The following is a 20917-nucleotide window of genomic DNA, read 5'->3' as shown; positions in this document are numbered from 1 at the left end:
TTGGATGGGGCTGTCATGATGACGCTGGGATTGAGAGTTTGAACGGATACAGAGTTCAGGATGCCTCCAAGATTCCGGTACGTCCGTGGCCTGGTCCATTTCTCTTGCAACTATTGCCAGACAGGGGTTGGCCTTACACAGTCGAGACGGCTCAGCCATGCAGTTGGGAAATTCACAGCCATCCCAGTACAGAGGCAGAGCGGCGGCATGTGCGTGGCAGCAGGCGAGGTCCAGACTTGGGCTGTAGCAGGGCCCGAACCCTTGCACAGCAAGGCACACCTCCCGTGATTGGGCGAGGTTGTGGTACTCTGTGACGCGGAAATGTAATTCTACGCCGCGGCCGCCTCCGCGACAGTCTCCACCTCGCTCACTGACTCCGCCTCCGGGGTCCCGGCGTCCTTGGTCCCAGGCGCCTTCCAGTCCAGAAGCAGGCGATCATACCTGAGGCGAGGACCAAAGGACGGGATCGGATGCAGGCGGCGATTCAGCGGCGAACGGGCAAGTACACCGGTCCACATCAACACCTGCATGGCTCACCCTCCCCAGCCCGACTCCAACTGCCCTGGGCTTCCGTCTTTGCCCTCTCAACCCACACACATCTGGGTGATGGCCAGGAGGTCTGCTGACTCAGCACGCAGCTCATCCCAGATGCTACTGCCGCCCACCCGCCACGCCCAGTTCCCCGCCGCCTTGCCCGGAGTGTTCATCCTTGCGGAGTCGTCCAGGCGCATCACATCCTGGCAGGAAGGTAGGGATGTGTGAGGGGTTGGAAGTAGTGTGCATGGTCGAGAGTCGCGGCCACGGCTTCAAAAACCCCCCTTGCGCCTGACAGCCGCGCCGCCATGCACCTGCATGGCCACCACCACGGTCCTAGCGACAGACTTGAAGGCCTCCCGGATGAACGCCCAGGAGATGTCCTGTCCCGCCTCAGCGCCGATGTATCGCGCAATGAGGCGCGCCTCCTCTGGCCGGCACCCGGCCTTGTACCAGCCCAGCACCGTCTGATTGTCGTGCGTGCCTGTGGTGGCATGGGGTTGGGAAGAGGTGAGCGCTTTGGCGGGCGTGCCCTCGGCAGGCGCGCGGAGGGCATGCGTGCACCTAGCCACCGCGTCTCCGCTCAAGCTTGCCGCACACCGGGGTATACGAAGCTGTTCTGGTAGATGTTGTGTGGCAGGTGGGTGTTGGTCGCGCCGCCGCCCCAAGCAAACTGCAGCACGACCATGCCCGGCGCTCCGATGGCCTCCCTGCAGGACAAGTGGAGGGGGACAGGGCTTGTGGAGATCCAGCTGACAGTCGAGCGCCTGAGAAGCACCCGCTTTGCATTCTTATCGGCTCCCTTTCCCAAGCCACATTCCAACCTGAAGCCACATTTTTGTCCTTTTAACGCCAGACATCTCTCGTTGCCATGCACAACCGAAGTACCCCCATGCTGGACAAATGGCATGAACCTGCTGCTGCATCCCCTCTCCGGCCTCACACTGTGCAGGGCCCCTCACAATCAAACTCACCTCAGCGCCGTCACGTCGGGCGTGATCACACCCAGGTCCTCTGCCAAGATGGGGACGTGCCCCAGCGCCGCTTCCAGCGCCTCAAACAGCTCGATGCCCGGGCCCTTCTTCCACACGCCGTTCATGGCTAGGTTTGCGAGTGGTTTGGAAGGGCAATTGGGTGGGCAAGCACGAGGGGTGAGAGGCAGAATTAGGTGCCACTGCTACTCCTCAGCAAGCAGCCGCCGGCACGCCCAAAGCTAGCCCCCCTGTCCCCCCGCCCCGCCTTTGCACACCCGTCTCCTCCTGGGCGCCTACGGCCCAGTACCCGGCAAAGGCCCGGAAGTGATCCACCCGCGTCTCGTCGTATAGCTGGAGGCTGCGCTGGAAGCGCTGCACCCACCACCGGTACCGGTCCTCGCTGTGCGCCTGGCGCATGGGTGGAGGGAGGGCGAAGGTGGAGGGGGTGAGGGGTGACAATGGTGCCTGGCAGCAGTGCGCCTGGGCGGGACAGGTGTCCTGCGCTGGACGCCCAACCAGGTGATGCTCCTCCTGCTCCAGCATCACGCCTTCTTCGGGACCAGGGCAGAGAGGCAGGTGCGGCATGCGATCTCAACCCCCTGCACAGACCCACCTGCCAGTCGTAGAGGGGGCTGCCCCACAGCTGGCCCGAGTCGGAGAAGGCGTCGGGGGGCACGCCAGAGACTTCCACGGGCGCGCCGTCTGGCCCCAGCGCGAACAGTGTGCGGTTGGCCCAGACATCCGCGGACTGGCCGCCCACGTATATGGGCATGTCCCCGATCAGCAGCACGCCCCGATCGTTGGCGTAGGCCTGGATAAGGGGTGCGGGGGGTGGGTTGGGGTTTAGAGATACGGCGACTGCATACTGGGCTTCCAGCACGGTAGCAGGTACAAGAGTGGGAGGGGGAGGCAGTCTGGTAAGGCTGTCAATGCCCGCATCACCGAAGATTCCCCTACTGTGCACCCCCACCCCCCCCTTTTGCTTCTCCCCCCTGCCCCAACACCCATCCCTCCCCCCAGCCATCCCCCTCCCTTGCGCAAGCACCTTGACCGCCTTCCAGAAGCGGTCAAAGAGGTACTGCAGGGCGATGAAGGCGTCGATGCGCCCGGCATGCTCGCGCCGCGCGGCCTCCAGCGCGGCCGGGTGCCTGTCGCGCACGCCCTCAGGCCAGTCCCACCAGGCCAGTCCCGCCAGGCCCGGCACCTCGGTGAGCGCGCTGAATAGCGCCGACTGCTCCACCCACGCATTTTCCTGGCGGAACGCGGCCATCTCCCTGCGTGGGTGAGGAGGAGGATGGCGCAGGGGCTGAGGCGGGGGAGCGGGAGGCGGGACTAGGCTCCTGTGCGTGAACGTGCGCTCCAAGGTAAACACTGAACCCATGCGCTGCCTGACCCAGCGGGCATGACCCCATCCGCCACGCTTTCCCCAATGCCACCTCACGTGTGCAGGTCGGCAAACCTCGCCGGGTCGGCCAGCAGCACCGCGGCGGCCTTCTCCAGCAGCGGCATCTTGGCAGCGTAGACGGCAGGGAAGTCTGGGATGGAACGGGGGGGGTTGGAACCAGTGATTGTAAGGACTTGGCGAACCAGAGCTCGGGCCAGGTCATGGCTGTGTGAGAGGCTCGATTGCCACCCCCATGAAGTAGTCTCCAGGCATTGTCACAGACGGCAGCGGGGCGTGCAGACCTGCGTCGCCTGGCGGGGAAGGGACCGGGAGGTCCGTCTCCTTCAGCAGCCCCAGGTCTTTGAGGCCGTTCAAGGGGATGAGGAGCGGGTTGCCGCAGAGCGCATCCAGGCCGGAGTAGGGCGACCAATACTCGGTCTCCGGCGGGCACAGGGGCAGGAGCTGCGGGGGTCGCGAAAAGGGGGGATGAAAGGCCGGGTGGAGGGGTTGAAAGGGCAGTATTCTGGAAGAGACTTCATGGGAAGGTCGACGGGAACCCAGCTGATGACCAGCAGGGTCTGGGCTCCCAGGCAACAACACACCATCCATGCAGGGAGCATGGCTCAGCACGCAGGGTCTGTCACTGACATGCAAGCGAAATCCATCCAGGCATGGCGTCACAGCGCTCGCAGAGCCCGGGCCCACCTGCCAGATCTGCTGCCCGGACGCCACCAGCCAGTCCACAAAACGGAAGGCCTCCTCCCCGATCTCCCCGATGCCGTAGGGACCGGGGAGGGAGGTGGGGTGCAGGATGATGCCTGAGCGTCGATGCTTTGGGGGAGCAGAGGGGGGCTCGCCATACCCCTCGGGCAGGGGGGCGCCCTTGGCCAGGGTGGGGAAGGGGTCGGGGTGGGAGGCTGGGGTGACAGCCTCTGGGGACAGATCAGGGCCTATAGGGCTGGCAACGCGAGTGCTGATTCGGCGATGGGAGACGAATGCAAGGGAAGGCCTGGATCTAGGGGACCATATCCGCAGGAATGGCGCTGGGGTGCTGGCGATGGTCGTTGGCATGGCCCGCATTGGAAGCGGGGCCTTGGCGGAAGGGAAGCGCCAGTCACTCAATGGACTCGATTTCCTACTGGCGTGGTTTACAATTGGTAATGATGAGCTCGACCGAATGGGATTGTTGGCAGGGGTGGGATGTGGTCACGGCGTGGTGGGTCGTTCCCACCTGGGGTCCACTGGTTGGAGTGGCAAGGGCCGAAACCTGCACTTCCTACCCCAAGCCGTTCGAACACGCTGGGTGTATCCAGCGATCAACCGTATTGGCCAGTATGTGTCCGCTGTCATGGACCTACGATTGGCTCGACGCGATTGGCGTTGATTCGCCAGACGAACAGCTCGAACGCCAGGCGCGCTCGAGTTCTCATTAGAAAGCGGGGAACGAGCGAGTTTTACATCGGCCGCCCTGCCCCCTCCCGCCAGGAAAGGACCCAGCCTGCGGCAGTGGGCCCCTCTTTCACCGCCCAGTCTCGGAGGTGTATAAAGTAGCGCAATGGCCAAGGAGGCAGTGAAGCCCGCCGGTGGCCGCGGCCGCTCTCTGAGCTACAAGAAGCGGTGAGGCTGGAGGGGAGGGTCGAGAGGGCCTTGAGGGGTCGCTGCGATGGGGGATGGGGAGCTTACATGTCCCGATATGGTCTTGTTCGAGCGACCGCTCGCGAGTGGTCGAGCGCTGCCCGGATGCCCGGGAGGGTGGGCAGTTCCGCACCCGGCGCTGGATTCCGGGGTGGCCAGAGTCCTGTCTGTGTGGGCGTCCCGTGCGCCGCGGTTCTTCACTGAAATAGCGATAGCAGCTTGCATGGTGGACCCGTGTTCAGCCGCGCACGCCCTCTTTAGGAGGGCTCCGTGCTGGGGCCAACCCCTGGACCCAGAGCCCTCACCCAAGCCCCGGTCCTTTCAAACCCCTCCTCCCTCCCCAACCCGCACGCAGTGGTCTGTGGGCCATCAAGAAGAAAAATGGCGGCACTTTCCCCGTGCACGCCAAGGCCGAGAAGGCCGAGGTGGCGGTGACCAAGGCCCCCCGCTTCTACCCCGCGGAGGACGCCAAGAAGCCGTTGAACCGCAGCTTCGTGCGCAACCCCACCAAGCTGCGCGCCTCCATCACCCCCGGCACCGTTCTCATCCTGCTGGCCGGCCGCTTCAAGGGGAAGCGCGTGGTGTTCCTCAAGCAGCTGCCCTCCGGCCTGCTGCTGGTCACCGGCCCTTTCCGCGTCAACGGCGTGCCCGCTCGCCGTGTGAACCAGGCCTACGTCATTGCCACCTCCACCAAGGTGGACGTCTCCGGCGTGGATACCGCCGCTTTCACTGATGCGTACTTCAAGTCCACGGAGAAGAAGACGCGCAAGTCCAAGGGCGAGGCCGAGTTCTTCGAGGACAAGCTGGAGAAGGCGGCGCTGCCGGCAGAGTACATCGCTAACCAGAAGGCTGTGGATGCCTCCATCCTGTCTGGACTCAGGTGGGGAGCCAAGGTTTTGGGGGGGGGCTGGAGGGGGGGGGGGGGTTAGAAAGTGAAGGACATGGAGGAGACGGAGTTTACGATGAAGGCCGAGGATCTGATGAGGGTGTTCGCCAGGGGTTGCAGAATTGACGATGGCGCAGGCGCCTGGCTCCCTGCGTCCCTGTGCGATGCCGGCACCTGTGGACAGCAGCACATCACTTCCGCTCCAAACATTGCCGCTCCATGGTCGTCAACCCTCCTCCTGATCCATCCCTCTTCTTTCCCCACGTCGCAGCGCTGAGCTCAAGAGCTACCTGGGCGCGCGGTTCACCCTCAAGAGCGGCGATCGCCCCCACCTCCTCAAGTTCTGATGCGCCCAGCGTTTGCTGACCTGGCATTGAGCGTGCCTTGTAACAACCCTCCTGGAAAGCCGCAGGCATGAGAGGCCCTGGTGCCCTTCACACCACGAGCAGGGTTTTGAGGGAGAGGGAGGGGTGGACATGGTCGTTCCAGAGGAGCGAACGCCTGTACAAGGGATTCATTGTCTTCCAAGCGACAAGACATGGGGGGGAGCAATTGATGCAGTATTGAGCATGTACAGTGGGGTTCCGAGGCTTGCTTTGGGGGGGCCTGGCACCACGGGCCGAGGGCGACAGGAGCTGAGGCCGACAGGAGGCGGGGGAGGTTGTGTACTTGCTGTGCCTCCTTGACGAGCGGTGAAGGGCCTTCCCTGACTCCTTGAGAGGGCGGGACCGCCACATGCGTCCCATCCGGCAGGCACTCATTGCCGGTCCACTTCCCCAGGACACTTGATACAGTGAGATCAAGCTCTGGCTCGGGATGGAGAGGGCGTCCTCTCACGCCTCCGCCACACCGGCAGGAGGGGCTACGTGCACAACGCGCGTGGCGACGAGCGCTTGCCGGCAATGCGACTCGACCTTTTCATGCTTGTGGAAGCTGAAGAAACTACACAGCGGGAAGGGCGAGGGGGGGGGGGGATTGCTGGTTCCAGGGCAAGTCAGAGGTGGTCAAAGCCCTGGATGTTACCCAGGCAATCCGGAAGAAGTGCAAAGGCAAGAATGCCCCCGAGTCCCCACCCAAACTCACGTCTCAGCCCACCACAACAGCACCAGTGGAACATCAGCTCACCCATGATGTGGATCTCGTTTCCGGGACCCCAGCACCAGAATACTGGCGTTGACCTCCTTGCAGAAGGTAGCGATGCAGCTGTGCACGGAGTGCTTGCCCAGAGGTCGGACCACGGTCTCGATCATGGCGTCGGAGAGGCGCGTGCGCTTGAGCAGAATGGCCCGAGCCTTGTCCATGACCTCCGACATCGCGTCCGCGACATCCTTCGGGCCAGTGAAGTGCAACATGATGACTTTGTCCCTGGATGACCGTATGAGAAACTTGATGGCATAATTGAGCTGCTTCTCCCAGTACACCCGGGGGCAGAGGGCGAGGACGACCACCTTGCCCTCCTTCACGACCGAGCTCCTAGGGGTGGCGTCCATGCATCTCCGCACTGCGCACACCGTGAGAGTACAGGTGGTTGAATGTGTGTAACGATGGCCTAGCGCTCCTCTGGCCCCACCCATCCTCCGCTGCGACTCACGGTCGGTGTCCACCTCGAAGGAGTTTACGCCCAGTCCGGAGGGAGACTCCATCTTTAAGTGGATGGTATGAGTGAGTAGTATGCTTTTGTAAGAAGGTTTCAATTAGCTCCAGAAATTCCCCAAAGTACGGTGGAGCACCACTTCTTAAGTGCTAGACCTACTTCTGCGGGCGGCATCCCCCGGCACGCGCGCTGTCGGCACAGCCCCCTGACACTTGCGACACAAAGTGCATGATAAGGTCGCCATCAGATGCATCCGCTGAGCATTTGCCTTCGACCATTAATTACTCGAGAACATATCGGGGTCAGGGTTCTGCTGCCTGCATCCGCATTTTCTGCTGTGAGCAGGGTTCGCCATGCCTGCCCGGTCCTCTGACCAATCCTTCTCCGTCTGGGTGCCGGAATTCCAATCAGGTACGATGAAGCGCTAGAATTTAGGTGAATCGCCTGTGTGATAGCCTGGTAGGATGTTGGCCCTACGACTCCTCATCCCCTCCCCAAGCACCGGCCCAGCAGACCCCACAACGTCCTCCGAAGTCGGCATCTACATCCGAGACTCCCCCCTCGCGGCGGCAGTATTCAACTTGGACCCTGCCAGTCAGAAGCCCTTCATGTCCCAGGGCCCCTTGGCGCGCAACCTGTCTACCAACCCCAACCTGTCGCCCCCTGCGTCCCCCCGCCACGACTCCCCCCGTTCACATGACGTCACCCTGCACGCGAGACGGCCCACCTGGAGCCCTCCCCCTACCCAGGGCAGCATGTCCCCGGCCCGCGGGACCCCGCCCCTGTCCCCCAGGATCGTGAGGGTCAGCAGGCAGCGCTGTCCCTCCTGGCCCCGGCTCTCGTCCCCCGACGTGATGCAGCAGCTCGGCGACTCCGCGCCGGAGCCCGACACGCTCGCCAGCCAGAGCGGGGTGCAGGCGATGGGTGATCGACGGTCGTTGGAGGGCGCAGGACTGAAGCAAGGATTCTCCCTGGAGCAGCGTGACCAGCTGCAGACCAGCTTCCTCCCGCCCGGGGTCCCCCTGGCCGAGGTGGACGTGGAGACCACCCCGACCCCTCATCCAAGCGAGGCAGCCTTCCTCCTGGAGGAGCGACGGGGCGAGGAATGCAGCCAGCTCCAGGCCCCTGCGTCGCCGCCGTCGCCTCCATCCATGCCTGCCAGCCAGGAGGACATCGGCACGGCTCCGCTGTCGAATAAGGAGCCTGGCCTACAGACGCGGCGCCAAGGTGGGCTGCACTCGGGTCAAAGCATCATCAGGGGAACGAGAGTGTGGACTAAGGAAAGGCGTTTCCCAGCGATGCATTTCCTCACAACGATGCATTTTCTCACTGCAAACCATGCCCGCGACGCTGCACTGCCCTTGCCCCACTGTCAGCCCCAGCTCGAATCCCCTTATGCCTCGCCGCAGGCGCAGGCACATCCTTTGCAGCAAGGCTCAGGTCCACGGGGCTCATGGTCGCGGCGGTGCTGGCCTCCATCCTGGCGTTCCGCGCCTTCCACCCGTCCCGGCTGGACGTGGACTCCCTGCTGCAGGAGCGGCTGGATGCCCTGTCCCAGGTGGAGCACATGGGGGGCAGCCTGGAGGAGGCCCTCGCCGGGAACGGCGCCGCACTGCGCCTGCTGGTGGAGGAAGTGGACAGGCTGCTGAAGGGAGGGGGCGCCGATGTCTTCCCCGCCCTCGCGTCGGTGAGGCTCGGCTTGGGTGGGTGGTCGTGGACAGGAAGTGGGGCCAAGCGATAGCCTGTGCAAGCCGGGGTGATGAACTGATGTGTGGCGGGAGGTGCACCGGTCTCGTTCCTACTGGTGTTGAGGAGGAAGGAACAAACGACACCCTGGCTTCCACATGGCCGCTGCCTCGTGTGCCCAACGCCAGCCCTCGTGATGTCACGAGTGTGTCGAGGGCAATCGCATACCTCCCTGGGCCCTTCCACAGGTGTTTGGTGCCCTGGGGCAGCTGTCCGCTGCGACCCTGGCAGCGCTCAACAGCACCGGCTAGGTGGGATTTGCATGAATTCGGCCCACGGCTTGCGAATTGCAGGTACACCAGAAGAACGATAAGAACAGCACGGGATCTCAGCATGCGTGCACCTTGCCAACTACTGACCGCCATTCGTTCTGCAACCTGTGTTGCACCATGCATCATTGGAAAATACTAACCCCCCCCCCCTCCCGCGATGTCCTACATTTGGCTGAACTTCCAACCATATTCAAACCAAAGTTTTGGAACCGAATGCTCTATACCATGTCGCATGACTCTCAATCATTGTGATGCTCTGGGATTGCAACGCGAATCATTCATCCAAGCATTCGGTTGGTGTGTCTCAGCGATCGGCTACGTGATGATGTGGATCTTCCGGTCAGAATCCGGAGGGAGGCGTAACGTCGAGGAGGCAGCAATGGACCACTGCTCGCCCAGCCACACTCCACCACTTCATCCCAGCGGGACCTTAACATCGGTATCCTAATCGAATGTCGAGGATGTGACGAGAGCTTCCAGAACCCCTCAACCCCTGCCAGCATGCCCCATGTGGGCATCTCCACCGCCCGCATGCGCACCAGCGTCGGGGCCTGGGGGTGCCGGGTGCTGCGGGCTGCTCGGCGGGCTCGCACGGGCGTGGATGCCCCCGAGAACATGATCATTGCCAAGGCGCGGCGGCTGGGGCGGAACGGTGGGTGCATGATCACCTTGACGCGAGTCAACCGAGGCCCGGATCCAGGGCAGCAGGGGAGGATTTCCAACATTGATCGACCAGGCACAGCCCAGGGCCCCCCGCCCCGGCCTGCTCTTCTCCACCCACACGCTTCCTTGAACCCCCTCCCCCACCCTGTCACACCCCTCCCCACCGCAGGCATGGTACTTTCTGTACAACATAGGCGCGGTGTGCATGGTGCCGTACCTCATCCTGCTCTACAGCGGGCGCGGCTTCGGCGCCATGCAGATCGGCGTCCTGTGCGCGCTCCGCCCCTGGGTCTCCGCGCCCGCCGGCAACCTGGTGGTGGCCGCCGCCGACGCCTGGGGCCTGCACCGCGCGGCGCTGGTGGGCACCTTCCTCGCGGCGCTCGCGGGCCGCGTGCTGCTGTCGCACAGCACTGGGTTTGCCGCCAACCTCGTGTACACCGTCGTCAGCGAGGCGGCGGCGGCCCCCATGAGCGTCCTGGTGGAGGCGGCGGTCGTGGCCGCCACCGTGGATGTGAGGCTGTGAAGAGGGGGGGTGGGTTTCATTACAACTCGCAATATTCTCCTCCTCCAAGCGGGGCGCCAAGAGCACACAGGATGAGAGGATGGTGCGGGAAGGTATTGCGTCAGCACGCAGAGGGCCGCGATCGTGCACTCTCCACACCGCGCGGCGTGCCAGGTGCCTGGCACAGGTCGCAGGATGATGCCCTGCCTGGGCCCTGCATCGTCAACCTTCCCAGGCCCTCCAGGCCCCATCCCCAGCCCACTCCACCCCCCCACCCCAACCTCCCGCCACCCCAGGACAGCCAGTACGGCCGGACGCGGATGTGGGCCTCCATGGGTTGGGGGGGGATGAGCCCTGTCGCCGGCCTGCTGATCGAGCGGTACGGCCTGCAGGCGGCACTGGGGGTCTACGCCTGCGCCGTCACCCTGGCCCTGCTGCCCACTTGTCTCCTGCCGCTGGGGGGACTGGGGGCCAAGCATGGCGACGCCCCCGCTCTCCCTGCGCCGCCCGATGCGACCACCAAGGATGTGGCCGAGGCCCCTCCGGAGCGGCCGTGGGCCGCGGCGGCGGCGGGCACGCCAACCCTGGCGCAGCTGGAATGGGCCGCCAGGGCCTCTGTCACCCCGCTGTCCCCCGTCCTCGCCTGGCAGTCGCAGTCGGCCGCGGCGGCCGCGGCGGCTGGCATGGAGGCGGAGGCCCGTCGGGGGCCCGGCACCCCCGGGCCTGAGCTGGACGGCTCGACCCCAGGGCCGGACCCCGCTGGCCCCTCGGGCATCGACAGCCCCACTGCGCCGCCCACTGCGCGCCCGGTCCGGCCCTACACCGTGCTCCACCTGACGGTCGACGGGTCCCTGGCCGGGCTGTCCGCCTCGCCGCGGGCGGGGGCCGCCACGCCCTCCCCCGGCATCCCCCTCTCCATGCTCTCCAGGAATGCTGCGGCTGCCAGCCTGCTCACGCCCACGCGCGCCCAGGCGCTGGCGGCGGGCAGCGATGCGGGCGAGTCGGTGTGCTCCTTTGGCAGCGAGGGCGGCAGCAGCGCCGCGGGGGGCGAGGGGGGTGTCTGGACGGTGGTGGGGCGGCTGGTGCTGAGACCCGACGTCGCCGTGTTCTTCTGGGTCACGCTGCTGATGGGCATCGGGAATGGGTTCATTGCCTACCTCTTCCTCTTCCTCAGCGACCTGGGTGAGTGTGGAGGGGAGCGGGGCTCGAGCGGGTTGGGCAGACGTGTAGGCATGCGAACAAGACTGTGACACAAGGCCGAGGATTTGGCCCAAAGTCGCGCCCCCGACGTCAGCCCCCCGGTCTAGCTCCGGAGATCTCCCTCCTCTCCCAAGCTCTCGGGCTGAGACGTCTCACTCATCCCTCTCTTCCTCTCCAACCCCACATCATGCTGATCCAGGAGCCCATGGGACCCTGCTGGGCCTCTGCCTGTCTGCAAACTGCGCAGCGGAGATCCCTGTCTTCTTCTTCAGCGGCAAGATCCTGGAGAGGGTGGGCGTCCTCCCCGCCTTCCACCTCTCCATGGCAGCCTTCCTCCTGCGCCTGACCTGCTATGCGGTGGGTCAGGAGGGGGCTTTGGGCTGCGTGGCGCTCGGGCCGGCCAGGTTGATGCCACCGGCGCTGCAGCATGCCTGCTGCACAACCTACTGCGACTCAGCTCGCCACCTGGCAGCTAGGGCGGCGTGCTGGGAGCCCGTCCCCCCAGATGCAAGCTCGATGCTTTTCCACACCCCCTTTGCGTGACCCCGCAACCTCACCCTACAACTCCCCACAATCTAACTCAATGCAGCTGCTCCCCCTGGCACCCACTCCCTGGCTGGTTCTGGGCATCGAGCTCCTACAGGGCGCCACCTTCGCCCTCGGCTGGACGGCGGGGTGCGTGTACGTCAAGCGCACGGCTCCCCGCCACGCAAGGTCCACCACCCAGGTGAGCTCGTCATGGTGCGATCCTGGCTGGCAGAGGCCCCCACTCACACGTGCCTCGATCACCACCTGCATGAACCTGTTGAGTGAAATCGAGTCGCTTTGGTCCCACCCTTGTCAAGCCCGTCCTGACTGCTGACTGTTGCCTGCGGGGGGAGCCGATCCTTCAAGCCTGACAGGCCGCTACCTCACGCCGACAGAACGATGCACACTTCTGTTTTCACAGCCGCCAAACCAGCATCCCTGCATCGCATTCCGGCACCTTTCTGCGCACATCCTGCCCTCCTGTGATCCCCTACAGAGCGTGTTTTCGGGGCTCTACACCGGAATAGGAGCAGGCGTCGGCGCACTACTGGCGGGGGGACTCTACGGCCCCATGGGCGGGGCGGGTGTGTTTGGCCTGGGAGCCGGGATGCTGGCGGTCGGCTGGGGCGCCGCGCTGTGCGTGCTGTGGTGGCTGCGGCACACGAGGACAGCACACAGCAGCGCCTACGTCAGGCTGGAGGCTGAGCTGGCGCCGCCCAGGGGCCTGGCGTCGCCATGACGCCAAGCCATGCCCCTCATGCATGCAGAGGTCCCCTGAATTCCCCAATTTTGCCAGCCCAGTGCCCACTCCCCTGTTTCCGCGCCAAGTCCTGAGCGAGCTTGCATGTATGAGAGAAGGCAGGTCATTGGGGCCAAGCGCTTGCGGCTGTTTCAATGGAGATGTGCTGTAAGGGGCAGGGGGTGGCACTCAGTGGCGCTCTTGCCAGCCCATGGCTCGAGTCCTGCAGCGCCATGTGCATGCAGCATGACCCTCCAGGCAGCCAAGATCCTTGCTGCTGGGCAGCGCCTGCCCTTCTCTCCACTCCCCGGCAGCAGCTCTGCCAGGGGGGATGCAGGCGAAATGCCCAGGCCTTTGCGCATATCCTAAAGGGGCAAGCCAGGCCTACTTGTTTGCATCGCGGCCGCGCTGGCAGGCCGTCACCCTGCAGCATGCTGCCCCGCCGCTGCTGTGACGACCTTGCTGTCCACCAGGATGAGCCTCATGTGCTTCGCTGCCAGCTCCAGCTCATCCCGCTTGCTGGAGCCCTGTGTGGGGCTCAGCTTCAGAATCACGTCCCGCAGCTCAAAGTCCCAGACCTGCACGGATGAAGATAATGGGGGGTGAGGGGGCGTGTTAAGCGGGGTGGGAGTATTTAAGGGGGAATTGTCTGCCTCCACCCGCCCTGGGTGGGCATGCAGGCATGAAGGACGCCAGGGGGAGTCCCTCTCACGTTGTCGCAGTATCGATACGTGTCGAGCTGGCCCTTGAATGATGACTTGGCGGTGACTCGCTTATCTAGAGCCCTCAGTATTGCGGCATCGAACTGCGTGACGCGTCGGGAGGGCAGTCGCAGGCGAGGGGAAGACCCGGCGATGCACGCACAAGCACCCTGGACTCTGCTGAGATCATCACCATGCTGACCTCCTGGATGACTCGCATCGCCAGAACATCAGAGATCTTGCCATCGTCCTGAAGCAGTTTGAGAGCGCCCATGAGGCTCTCCCCAATGCTGGAGCTGCGGTACAGCGCATCGGTCATGGCGTTTGAGTCCCTGTTGGCGGGTGCGGTCTCACCGTCTGAGACCCTGACAAGGGAGGGCGGATCCTGCTGAGGACATGTTCTTATTGACGAAAATGTACACAGAATGATGACCCTCAACGCGCCTGAACACTGGGCGGGACGGGGCACTCGGAATAGTAATGTATTTGCCGGGTACAGGGTGGAAGGCACTTGATCCTCCCCAACCCTGGTAGGCGGTGGATTACACTTGAGCGCATGATGTGAAGTCCATCCTTGCAGCCAATGGACGACCTGTGCTGCATTTAGGTTTTGAGCTTATGTAAAGCAGTTTGTTCATAAAAGGACCAGAATGGTTGGGGCCCTGAGCCCCTGAAATTGCCCCTTCACAGGGGGTCCCAATTCTCTGACCTGCCATTGATGCAGGAGAGCTGCAATCCACCAAGGCTCGCCGTTTGGCAAAACTGCAGTGAAAGGAGAATTCTGTGAGTGAAGTGCATATCGCTTGCGCACAGCCTTCGTAAGGAGGATGCAGTCACTATCCTGTTGTAGCCATGATCATCACTGGCAAGGTTGATGAGCAGGCAGTCAGTAGGTCACTAGCAGACTCTTAGTAAGGATGCGGCACTGACATCCATCATCAATGTGTTCTCCTCCGTCTTGGCCCTCCTTGTGAGATCGTCAATTACCAGACCAAGGGCCTCTGTCGCAACTCTGCAACAGGCTCCACTGCAATGATCAATCATGAGATGGTATAAAGGCGGGCTGTCAGGTCAGTTGTAGATGGCACTCTGAGTAAAAAGCCTGGATCGTACACAACATTGTCTCTCGCCTAAAAACCCTGTCACTTGATGATACGGCGCAGGATTGATGCACAGGCTTTATGAGAGTGGATGCCGTCAAGTCCATGTCATCCATACACCGAAAGAGGGACCGCTCTGGAGTCCTTGGACTGCGCCCTGTTCAATACCGTTGTGGCGTCGTTGATGTACATAAGTCGCGGCCGTCTCTACACTTGGGCCGAGCGTCGTGAGCGCCTCATCTTGTCTCACAAAGGTACATGTGTCGGTAGTGAGCTGGTATACCACGAAAGCTGAACATGAACGAATCTCTAGGTGCAAGGATCTGGATACTCTGGCTATGCATCCTGCAGGCCCAGCACCCACCCCGAGCTCTTGCCTATCTCAGGCCAGAACTCAATTCAGACCAGTATGCATGGTTAACTCTGCAGGGTTGCTCGGCAGGACGGCTGGCCAGAGACAATGGCAATTACAATGTGATTACTTGGGTGAGCCTGGCTCGTCATACATCCCTACCTGACGAAAGCAGCTTGGGAGCAGAAGGTATGCATGGCTGGCTGCATGTCCATTGCTTGAGCTTGCCACAGGCCCACGCCAAACCTCTGCTGTAGGAGGGCCTCCCATGGTGGTGCAGGTCTCGTCTCTCAACCAATGGTCTGTATGTCTGTTGAGCCGGTCACTACCGCCATCCACTGCAACAAGTTGTGGTGGACGAAAGCTCAAAAGGTCATTCTCTTAAGTGCACCACGTTAGACCACTCCGTCATACGGGCTAGGGTATGCCCGCACTAGGGTTCGAACCTAGGCCTCCGTTAGGAGAGTGCATTTCGAAGGGGGAAGGCGTTCAAGGTTTCTTTACCAGTTTCCGTCGCATCATATACCGGGAAGGTGTTGTCGGAGAATAACACTCGTCATTCCCTTGTGTAACCCCAAGGACCCGTTTCTCTCACCGACCGTCCTGACATCCCATCATGTCGTCAGCCTGATGAATATTAACACCACTCGCCGTCGCACCCCTCTGATACAAGCAGGCCTTGCGGGGGGCAAGGCACGGAGGGGCTTGCATGGCGAGCAGAGCCTCAGCCCAGGCGGGACAGCAGCACCTCCTCGCTGAGCGGGTCGTTCAGCTCTGCCGGCTCAAAGGGGAGCATGAGGGAGGGGTCGCAGGACACGTAAACCCTCTGCTTCACCCCAAAGTCGTACAGCGCCCTGTCCTCCTTCTTGGACACCAGCAGGTCCATCTCCTGTGCGATGTGAGGGTGGGGTGGGCTTGTGTCGTGTGGCATCACGCCAGCACCACATGGCCATGCCCTGGTGTCGCAGCGAGATGACACCGCCCCTGACACACGGCGCACGGCTCCCGCCCAAAATGCACCATCGCAGGAACATGTGCTCCCAGCCACCCCACCACCTACCCTGGCCTCCCAGTGTCCACCCTCACAGGTCGTGCCCCGAGTCGCCCTGGACCAGTCCCCCCCTCCCCTCACCAGCCCGTCGTCAAACTGGAGGTAGTAGCGCGCGGTCCAGCCCACCAGCGTCTTGGCGATGACCGTGGCGGGGCAGATGCGGGGCTGGCGGTAGTCGGCGTGCAGGCTGACGTCGGAGGGCCTGACCATGACAAAGGGGCGGGCGGTTGTCAGCCCCATCTTGCGCACGAAGAGGCAGCCGGCGGGAAGGTGCATGACGTCGCCCACGAAGTTCATGACGAAGGGCGAGCGGGGCCGGGCGGCGATGTCCTCCATGCGCCCCGCCTGCTCCACGCGCCCAGCGTTGAACAGCACCACGCTGTCGGCCAGCTCCCAGGCCTCCTCCTGGTCGTGGGTGACCATGATGGTGGTCACCCCGATCTCGCGCACGATGTCGCGCAGCGAGCGCTGCAGCGCCTTGCGCACCAGCGGGTCCAGCGCGCCGAAGGGCTCGTCCAGGAGCAGCAGGCGCGGGCTGCAGGCCAGCGCGCGGGCCAGCGCCACGCGCTGGCGCTGCCCGCCGGACAGCTGCGGCGGGTAGCGCGACCCATACCCCGCCAGCCCCGTCAGCGCCAGGAGCTCGGCCACGCGCGCCTCGACGTCGATGCGCAGGCGGCGCACGCGCGGGCCGAACGCGATGTTCTCCGCCACCGTCATGTGCTTGAACAGCGCGTAGCCCTGGAAGGTGAACCCCACGTCGCGGTCCTGGATGGAGCGCTGCGTCATGTCCACGCCGTCGAACGCGATGGCACCCGCGGTGGGCGTCTCCAGCCCCGCGATCAGGCGCAGCAGCGTGGTCTTGCCGGAGCCGGAGGGGCCCAGCAGCGCGGTGATCGTGCCCGGCGCCACCTCCACGTCCACGTCCTGCACCGCGCGGAACAGGCCGCGGTCAGTGTGGTAGTGCTTGCGCATGCCGCGCACCGACACGTGAGTGCCCTGGACGTGGAAGGAGGAGGCGGCGGGGGGGTGGGGCAAGGGCACGGGCGGCGGGGGGGAGCGGGAGCCGTCCGACTCCAGCGACTCGAGCGCCGGGGGCCCGACCGAGCGGGCGGGAGGGGCACGCCGACGACGTCCCTGGGAGGTTGGAGGGAGGGAGGGAGGGTGAGGTTGGGATGGGTGGAGGGTGATTGTGAGGGGGGGCCAGGGAGGAAATGGTGGATGCAGGGAGGGTGATGCAAGGGACCAGGTAGGGGTGAGGGGAGACGGGAGAGGTCAGGGGTTTCAGAGGATCCACTGAGGTGATAATTTTGTATCCAGGGGCGTCTTCAGCGCTCTAAAGTGTGCACAGGAGAGGCCGTGAGCAGGAGGGCACACTCTTGTGCCCAGACTGAGAGTGTTTGTGGACCGGAGGCGCTCACACGGGCGCCGGCCCGCTTCGCCATCCCACCCGGACGACCGATCTCCAGGGCCACTCACCGGTGCAACGCGGGGCGGGCAGGTGTGGAGGGGTGCCTTCAGGCTGGGCGCCCAGCAGTGGGCTGGGGATGTGAGGGCCTTCATGCGCGCCGGCCGGAAAGTGGCATGAGTTCCAGCAATTATCCACGCGGCCAGGGACGGAGCGGGCGGATGGGGGATGGGTCCTACTTGTCCTAGTCCGGACAGGGTGGTCTACAAACCAGCTTTGCCGGGAATGTGGTGCGGGGTGCGAGGGGTGGTCGAGCCTCGACCACCGGGCGGTGGCACGTGAAAAAGAGACCAGGCTACACAGCGCTCCGCGGTGGTGAAGCTTGCGCTGCGATACAAGGTTTTCAAGGCTACTCCTGGGAGGGAGTATTGCTTTCTCGGTCACAGAGGCTTCAGGCTGACACTCCGAATCACATCACCCACGGGGTGGCGAGCGCCCGGCTCTCAAACCCTTTGGAAAGGGCGGGGGTCGTCCCGGTATCTAAGTGCAGCTGGGGTGCAAAGAGGGCATCCCGACTCCAAGACTGCGCATCAGGATGCAGCATTAGTCGATCTGAATGCCCCTGGACATGCGTTACCCCAGATCCGAGACGGAGGGGTGACCATAACCCCCGTTTTGTCGACAAGAGCGGGGGGTGCCTTGCGCAAGTGGCGAACCCGAACATGGGCCAGCTGTGTGGGAAGCCAGATGTGCTCCAACCCCCTCCTCACCAGGACACATCCCTCAAAGGGACAGCCTGTCCGTCATCTGGCTGCGCGGATGCCGCGACATTTGCGAAACAGGGTCGCTCGGGACCCGGCACGGCATCAACAACCCTGATGCCGCTGCGGTCGAGGGGGCCATCCTCTGCCGCCTCCGCCATCAGCTGCGACTCCAGTGACTACCAGAGTGTGACGAGTGAGGCATGGGAGGAGCTGGTGAGGGAGGCCTCCCTCCCACTGGAGAATACAGCCAGCATGAGCTGGTCGAAGGTGGGTGGGTGGGTGCGGACGCTTGCTGCTGGTGCAGGGCCTGTCCACTTGATGACGGGCGGGGGGGCTGAGGTAGGGCCTGTGATCAATGTGAGAGGTTTGGGTTCTGTATTCTCGTCCAACAAACATGCCTCTCCTCCCCGCAACTCCCCTCCAGGACCGTGTGAAGAGGGAAGCCATCCTCCGCCTGGAGCGGTACCTGAGCCTCGCACCCACGCGCAAGCCAGAGCGCGCCCCTCGCCCCTCCCGACCCTTGCCAGCCGCCCTGGAGCCCTCCCTCCTCCCCCTCGTCAAGCCCCTGGCCGACAAGGACGCGCCCGCCTCGCCCGAGGAGGCCCTGGCGCAGCTGCAGGCCGCGCTGCTGGCGCGGCGCCCCCTGGCGGCGGCCGCCGCGCTGCGGCTCCTAGGCCTGGGCCCGGCGTCCGCCGCCGGTGTGGACTGCGACGCGGTGCTGGCGCAGGAGAGGGAGGTGGCGGAGGCGCTGGAAATGCTGGCGGCCGATGGAGACTCGGCCTGGCGCCACTTGCAGTACAAGGACGTGCTGTCGCTGTGGTACCGCCAGGTGCCGCACTCCAGCCGCCACCACCTGAAGATGAAGGTGGAGGTGGCGCACCCCATCAAGCACCTGGTGGCCATGATGCATGAGTGGGACCTCATGAGCCAGTGGAACAAGTAAGAGAGGGGGGTGGGAGGGGGGGGAAGGGGGGGGGCCGCCAAGTGTGCGCGTGTGTTGGGGTTTGGTCAAAGGGGTGGGTCTCACAAGGACATCATTCGATGCTTGTGGGGCACCTGCCTGCCGATGACAGCAAACATCCATGCATGTGCTTTTGCTAGGGAAGGAATGATCAAGCATGGCATGGGACGATATCCTGCCCTGCCACCCCAGGGGTCGTGCCCCTGCCCACTGCGATAATAATACTAATCAGATTGACCCTCGTGGCACGAATTTTTGCCCAAGCCATGCCTTGAGCATGTTTACTTGTCGCCTGCCTGAGCTTCTGAATGTCGACTTCTTTTGCCTCAAAACCCCAAACAACTCGTGCAGGATGTGCATGGAGCCGATGGTGGTGGAACGCGCCAGCATCTTTGAGGCCAGGGTCTACACGGGACAGGTACGGTGCAGGTAGACTGCGATGAGACTCTGGACATGATCATTTGCTGGGCAAGGCAGCGAGGTAGACTTGTCCGTGCCTCAATTGTGCTGGAGTTTCTGACAAGGCCATGGGACCCAAGGCCTCCTTCAGACCATGGCTCGACATCAAGGGCCCCCCCTCCCTCACTACTACTTTCCCTCATTGCAGTGGATTCCATCGCCCTTCAAGGATGCCAACATCCTGCTCAATGTCAGGGCGTTTGATCTGGCAGATGAGCACAGCAGGTATGATGGGTCCAGTGCAGGCAGGGGCGGTTGGCAAGGGGCATGGCGCTCAGGTGCTTGCCTGCATACAAGTCTGCTGGCGTCTGGTGCCCTTGACTGCATCGTCCCCCTCGGCTTCAGGCCTCATCGTTCCCCCTTACACACACACCCCACCCCACCCGGTAGCCTGCTGGTCCTGTTTGAGAGTGAGGACCTGGACGTGTCGGACCCCCGGCTCCCCACCGCGGTTTCTCAGCGGCGCACCATCGATGTGCTGCCGGGGTCTGGCATCCGATTGCAAGCGCTGCCCGCCGGGCCAGACGGCATCCCCAGGTGAGCGCCTGTGGGTGTGCGTTGGGCATGTGGTGCTCATATTCCAGGGGCGACGTTGTCCTTTGTGGTTGAATGAGGTCCATGTGTGGCAACCCTGACACAATCATGAATGTAAACGGGGACCATGTCTGGGTCAGCTCGTGTTTTGAGGCACCACTCTTTCTCCCCCCTTGAACAGGTCCCTGGCCGACATTCATCTTGACTTTGACCCGCACTTCCCTTACGTCCCCTCTGTGCTCGTCAGCTTCCTCCTGAGGGTGCTCTGCCCCTACCTCTACAATGTCATCATCAAGGTGCGAGGCACGGCCTAGAGGGCGGTGCATGCGCTCGAGAATCGGAGATCAGGGCTATTTAGGTTTCTTGAAACCGTGGTGGTCCAGGGGCACCCAGCTGCCAGAGGGCGTCACACAGATGCACATTCATGAACCTCGTCTCATCCAGGGCCCCTGTGATGTCTCACCCATCCCCGCTTTGTACTGCACTCACAGCGTTCCAAGGCCATGAAAGCACAGGTCTACCCTCTCAGCACAGGACCCCCCCCTCCAACCCCCGCACCCCGCAGGTCCTGGATTCTCAGTTCAGTGGCGATCAGGGCTGCATGTACGAGGAGAGGGTCGCCTCGCGACCCGACCTGTACAAGTACCTGGACCGACGCCTGCAGGGGTTCCAGCCCAGTCCGGCAGCCGGGGCCTGACTGTTTGCAAGCTCGGTACAGCAGGCCTGCGAGAGGGACTGCTCTCACAAGACGGTGTTCCACCACCCTCGTGGTACTACACAAATCCCCGGGCGCAGTACCAGGGCTGCAGACCTTGTGATGCTGGACCTCACCTTCCTTGCCCCCACCTGCGACCCTTCCTGCCGCCAAGACCACCGTCTTCCACCACGAAATTGCTCTGTCCCCTGCTTTGCCCACTGGCGCCCTCCATTCCC

General features: G+C 63.5%; 9 protein-coding genes across 9 annotated transcripts; 5 read left to right on the top strand and 4 right to left on the bottom strand.

The window, feature by feature from the left end:
- Window positions 1-329: 329 nt before the first annotated feature.
- On the bottom strand, window positions 330-4322 carry F751_4714 (4-alpha-glucanotransferase DPE1, chloroplastic/amyloplastic; the record flags this gene model as incomplete). Its single annotated transcript, XM_011400815.1, has 12 exons — window positions 330-441; window positions 598-737; window positions 849-1018; window positions 1135-1244; window positions 1509-1635; window positions 1784-1916; window positions 2122-2319; window positions 2554-2782; window positions 2950-3043; window positions 3195-3354; window positions 3598-3842; window positions 4247-4322. The coding sequence occupies 12 exons, from the start codon at window positions 4320-4322 to the stop codon at window positions 330-332; spliced, it is 1794 nt and encodes a 597-aa protein (XP_011399117.1).
- Window positions 4323-4447: 125 nt separating this feature from the next.
- Window positions 4448-5760, top strand: F751_4713 (60S ribosomal protein L6; the record flags this gene model as incomplete). Its single annotated transcript, XM_011400814.1, has 3 exons — window positions 4448-4509; window positions 4883-5407; window positions 5685-5760. 3 exons carry the CDS (start codon window positions 4448-4450, stop codon window positions 5758-5760), a joined length of 663 nt encoding a protein of 220 aa, XP_011399116.1.
- A 486-nt stretch (window positions 5761-6246) lies between these two features.
- Window positions 6247-7056, bottom strand: F751_4711 (hypothetical protein; the record flags this gene model as incomplete). The annotated part of the gene is made up of 2 exons (XM_011400812.1): window positions 6247-6355; window positions 6539-7056. 2 exons carry the CDS (start codon window positions 7054-7056, stop codon window positions 6247-6249), a joined length of 627 nt encoding a protein of 208 aa, XP_011399114.1.
- On the top strand, window positions 6611-6811 carry F751_4712 (hypothetical protein; the record flags this gene model as incomplete). Its single annotated transcript, XM_011400813.1, has 1 exon — window positions 6611-6811. The coding sequence occupies one exon, from the start codon at window positions 6611-6613 to the stop codon at window positions 6809-6811; it is 201 nt and encodes a 66-aa protein (XP_011399115.1).
- Window positions 7057-7360: 304 nt separating the features above from the next.
- Window positions 7361-10211, top strand: F751_4710 (hypothetical protein; the record flags this gene model as incomplete). The annotated part of the gene is made up of 4 exons (XM_011400811.1): window positions 7361-7418; window positions 7521-8234; window positions 8417-8694; window positions 9858-10211. The coding sequence occupies 4 exons, from the start codon at window positions 7361-7363 to the stop codon at window positions 10209-10211; spliced, it is 1404 nt and encodes a 467-aa protein (XP_011399113.1).
- A 662-nt stretch (window positions 10212-10873) lies between these two features.
- F751_4709 (Major facilitator superfamily domain-containing protein 6) lies at window positions 10874-12657 on the top strand (the record flags this gene model as incomplete). Its single annotated transcript, XM_011400810.1, has 5 exons — window positions 10874-11052; window positions 11119-11372; window positions 11590-11747; window positions 11980-12117; window positions 12415-12657. 5 exons carry the CDS (start codon window positions 10874-10876, stop codon window positions 12655-12657), a joined length of 972 nt encoding a protein of 323 aa, XP_011399112.1.
- Window positions 12658-13076: 419 nt separating this feature from the next.
- Window positions 13077-13677, bottom strand: F751_4708 (Transcription initiation factor IIA subunit 2; the record flags this gene model as incomplete). The annotated part of the gene is made up of 3 exons (XM_011400809.1): window positions 13077-13235; window positions 13370-13462; window positions 13561-13677. 3 exons carry the CDS (start codon window positions 13675-13677, stop codon window positions 13077-13079), a joined length of 369 nt encoding a protein of 122 aa, XP_011399111.1.
- A 1857-nt stretch (window positions 13678-15534) lies between these two features.
- On the bottom strand, window positions 15535-16833 carry F751_4707 (Sulfate/thiosulfate import ATP-binding protein CysA; the record flags this gene model as incomplete). Its single annotated transcript, XM_011400808.1, has 2 exons — window positions 15535-15699; window positions 15943-16833. The coding sequence occupies 2 exons, from the start codon at window positions 16831-16833 to the stop codon at window positions 15535-15537; spliced, it is 1056 nt and encodes a 351-aa protein (XP_011399110.1).
- A 1311-nt stretch (window positions 16834-18144) lies between these two features.
- On the top strand, window positions 18145-20681 carry F751_4706 (hypothetical protein; the record flags this gene model as incomplete). The annotated part of the gene is made up of 7 exons (XM_011400807.1): window positions 18145-18223; window positions 18705-18942; window positions 19343-19409; window positions 19599-19675; window positions 19841-19987; window positions 20166-20280; window positions 20550-20681. 7 exons carry the CDS (start codon window positions 18145-18147, stop codon window positions 20679-20681), a joined length of 855 nt encoding a protein of 284 aa, XP_011399109.1.
- Window positions 20682-20917: the final 236 nt, after the last annotated feature.

The sequence above is a fragment of the Auxenochlorella protothecoides genome (genome assembly GCF_000733215.1).
Source record: "Auxenochlorella protothecoides strain 0710 unplaced genomic scaffold scaffold54, whole genome shotgun sequence".
NCBI classification, from domain to species: Eukaryota; Viridiplantae; Chlorophyta; class Trebouxiophyceae; order Chlorellales; family Chlorellaceae; genus Auxenochlorella; species Auxenochlorella protothecoides.
Note: the sequence above shows the minus strand (reverse complement) of the source record. Positions and strands in the feature narration are given on the sequence as shown.